Source organism: Haliotis rufescens, unplaced genomic scaffold, assembly GCF_023055435.1.
Source record: "Haliotis rufescens isolate VD_foot unplaced genomic scaffold, xgHalRufe1.0.p SCAF_37, whole genome shotgun sequence".
NCBI classification, from domain to species: Eukaryota; Metazoa; Mollusca; class Gastropoda; order Lepetellida; family Haliotidae; genus Haliotis; species Haliotis rufescens.
Genome location: NW_025964079.1, coordinates 1,537,931 through 1,541,558, shown reverse-complemented (window position 1 = coordinate 1,541,558; position 3,628 = coordinate 1,537,931). Strand labels below are relative to the sequence as shown.

The following is a 3,628-nucleotide window of genomic DNA, read 5'->3' as shown; positions in this document are numbered from 1 at the left end:
ATCGAATGCTGATATTTATACGACAGTGTCCTTGCAGCGTGTTGAATGTTTGAGCGAGAGTTTTTCTTTTACAAATTTCGAAATAATTCGTTCGAATATCTTGTTTGAATATTTTGGAGAAATTATTTGTATTTTAAACATAATTTGGCGAATAAAGAGTTTGCCACCGTGTTGATACACTGTCTTATTGCTACTGTTTAATGTATGTATTACTGGAGAAGTATTTATAGCAGTCGTACGGCTTGTTTTCTAAACCAATCCCATTGTTCACCACTCGCCCCTTTACATAACCTGAACCGCTATTCGGCTTGTTCCGGAATAACACGAGTTGGTCACGAATGATGCAATCCGTGGATGATTTACGGAAATTAAAGTACTGAACAATGATTCGAACACGAGACACACTATCAGCCAGGTGGCAGATTGTGATCACCAAATCTTCATGTTTCTGACCTCTGACGACATTTATGAGCCTCTGGGGCCCAGTCTGACCCAAAAAACGTCGGTGGTTTTTAACTTATCTAAAGCAGGAGCGCCGCTATTCGTTTCAGGACTGCACCAAAATGAAGGCCGCTCTTCTCGTTCTCATCCTGATCCCACTGGCGTGTGGTAACATCCTTGACAGTGAGTGGTTCTACGTCTTTGTCTGTCCATTGTACAGGTTACTCTTGGAGCTTTTTTATAACACATCCTGTGATTCTTCTTTCACTTGTGTTGCTTAGCTATAGTGTTGGTAAAAGATTAAGTCTCATCGATTAAGTAGCCATATTGTATATGTTACACCCAATATGTGCAACTGCCCATTACAAAACATGTAAAACAATACCAATTCCAATGGCGTGCTTTGGGCAGAACTATTACCTGCCAATTGCGTGAAATGAACAAGCTGGTTGCCCATATTGTGAAATATTTGGAGAATTAGTTTCCATTCACAACTTTTGCCCATTGCATGCAATGAGCAGATAATTGTTTACTCATTGCGAGCATTGGGCATGCTGTATTGCACGCAATGGGCAGTTGCACAGATTGGGTGTAACATATATAACAAATGACTCACACCCGAAGATGGTGGCACTAAGGTGAGACTTTGCTTTTGGCACCTTGATATCTGCGTAGTAAAAAAAGACAACAACAGCTGAGGGTAGGTAACGGGTGTTGAAGCCATTTGTTCATGTTTATGAATGTCGCTGAGACATTCTTTTCCCATGTTATAACCTATGTTATACTCTAAGTGATTACTGTCACATTTAGCATCTTCACTACAGATTATAGGGAAGGCCTATAGCCATATGACTTAATGTTGAAGCTTATCATCATGGGTTGAGTGTGTTAGTTTGGCGCAGATAAAGGCGACAAAATCCTTTCCATATTCATAAGAAAGCCGCTTTGAACAGTATTTCAGTAAAATCACAGCGTGTCAGCTTGATGTGGAAGGAAACCCCGAAGTAATGAATGTCTTTGAAACTTCTTCTTCTTTGCAAACCTTCATGGATCATGAGTCAACTCTGGTATGCCTAAGGGACGCAACTGTAATGGCTAGAGGATACCACAAAGGGAGAGTGTTTTCGAGACCAAGTCGATGCAATATTCCAAATGTTATTGGATGAAATAAAACCAAAGTCAACTCTATTGACTTTTCATTGATGTTCAGATATTTTTCAAAGAATTAGTACAGCATTCAAATGTTTCTGAATTGTTCCAGCGTTCAAGCACCTGTTCAATGTGAATGAGCTGAAGAGTGTTGTCACGAAGATTGTCCATGCCGTGGGAACTGACGCGACCGAGCATGCGTGTGAGGGCGCCTGTCACGTGGCACTTACTGGTCATATTATTTTAGTCCATTCGTGTCCACTCGTGTGCAAATCGTAAGTAACTCACTTATGTATTCTGGTAGCATTCGCAATAGTCTATCAAGTAACACAGCAGCTTATACCGGAGGTTTACTATGCTTAAATAACTGCTGACAGTTGCAGCAAGATGTAGGTAACATTGAAACTCCAAATTTGAAATTCAAATATCTGGAAAATGGATTAATGAAAAATAATTAACCCCACACGGTTTAATGTTAAACACTAAAGATGAAAAAAAGTCCTTTGCGAAATGAAATAATCGATTTGGGCTATTTGCTTTTTCATTAACTACAAAATATCCAAGGAAAATAAGCATATTTGGAAAACAGTAGCCTCTCAATACTGATGGATTGCAAGATAATGACACTTAAAGCATTTATTTTTCAGATTCCAAGAGCTCGTCCACATGTTCCATCTTCGTTAAAACTTGGCGAATGTTCAGTTGTCCCGTTGAACGGAATAAAGATGTGACAAGTTTTCATTTTGTCAGTTGTTCAGATATCAGTTCTATTTGAAGAATAACATGTGAATACATGACAACAGATGACCAGTTTATAATAAAATCTCGTTGCAAATGTTTGCAATCAATTATGTTAGTTGAACTTCATATATTTCACGTGAATTACAGGAAAATAAAATATATATACCAAATATTTTCTAGATGTGACAAATAATATGGAGCTGTTAAGTAGTCCAGTGGTTTCAGCGTTCGATAACAACGCCGAAGGTCCGGGTTTGATTCACTACATTGGTGCAAAGCCCACTTCTGATGTCCCGCGCCATGACATTGTGGTAATATTTCCACAGAGACACGATTCCGACTAAATTATAAGTATGTGTTTAATAATCTCTGTCATATAGTGCTTATACAAATTGTTCACGAAAAGGTGAACGTATCGTGCCCACCAATTCTATCCACAAACACATTCAAAGGCAAGGCAAGTGTTCATTCTTTGAAATGTTCATAGAAAGAGCATGCTCGATTGTACCATTTGTCAAATGTAGACACCAAAAGCTGTAGCCCGTGGGATACTGCTTGATAAAAAGCCATACTCACTCAATGACTTTAGATTCTATGAGAAACGTCTAAGGAAAATTAGACAGAGATGTCTCCACCTGCAACAGTATTTAACTCTCCACTATATCTGAAACGAATCTCAAACATGACCGATGATGAATACTTGACACTCAAGTGCTTATACCAAGTGTTCACGAAAAGGTGAACGTATCGTGCCCACCAATTTTATCCACAAACACATTCAAAGGCAAGGCAAGTGTTCACTTTTTTAAATGTTCATAGAAAGAGCATGCTCGATTGTACCATTTGTCAAATGTAGACACACAAAAAAAGTAGCCCGTGGGATACTGCTTGATATAAGGCCATACTCACTCAATCACCATAGGTTCTATGAGTTGTCTCCACCTGCAACAGTATTTTACTCTCCACTATATCTGAAACGAATCTCAAACATGACCGATGATGAATACTTGACACTTTTGTAAGGATAACCTCTTTGTTCTTTGTATCGTCGTTTCATCACATGGCCCGTATTAAGTAAATATATATACATGCTGATGTGTTTACATAAGGTTGGAATATTATACAGATAACAATAGAATGACGATCCTGACAACGATATTTCCTGGGAACACACCAATATCAATCACTGGAAAAAGGGAAAATGATCCATACCAATATCAATCACTGGAAAAGGGAAACTTCAAGAACAATTGATATACAAAGAAAGAAGCCAGCCTTTCGCGGTGACCAATGACAA

The 3,628-nt window shown here is 38.5% G+C and overlaps 1 protein-coding gene across 1 annotated transcript; it reads left to right on the top strand.

Annotated features, from left to right (window-relative positions):
- Positions 1-466: 466 nt before the first annotated feature.
- On the top strand, positions 467-2,327 carry LOC125371661. The gene is made up of 3 exons (XM_048381298.1): positions 467-624; positions 1,703-1,865; positions 2,238-2,327. The coding sequence occupies exons 1-3, from the start codon at positions 564-566 to the stop codon at positions 2,272-2,274; spliced, it is 261 nt and encodes an 86-aa protein (XP_048237255.1). The 5' UTR covers positions 467-563; the 3' UTR covers positions 2,275-2,327.
- Positions 2,328-3,628: the final 1,301 nt, after the last annotated feature.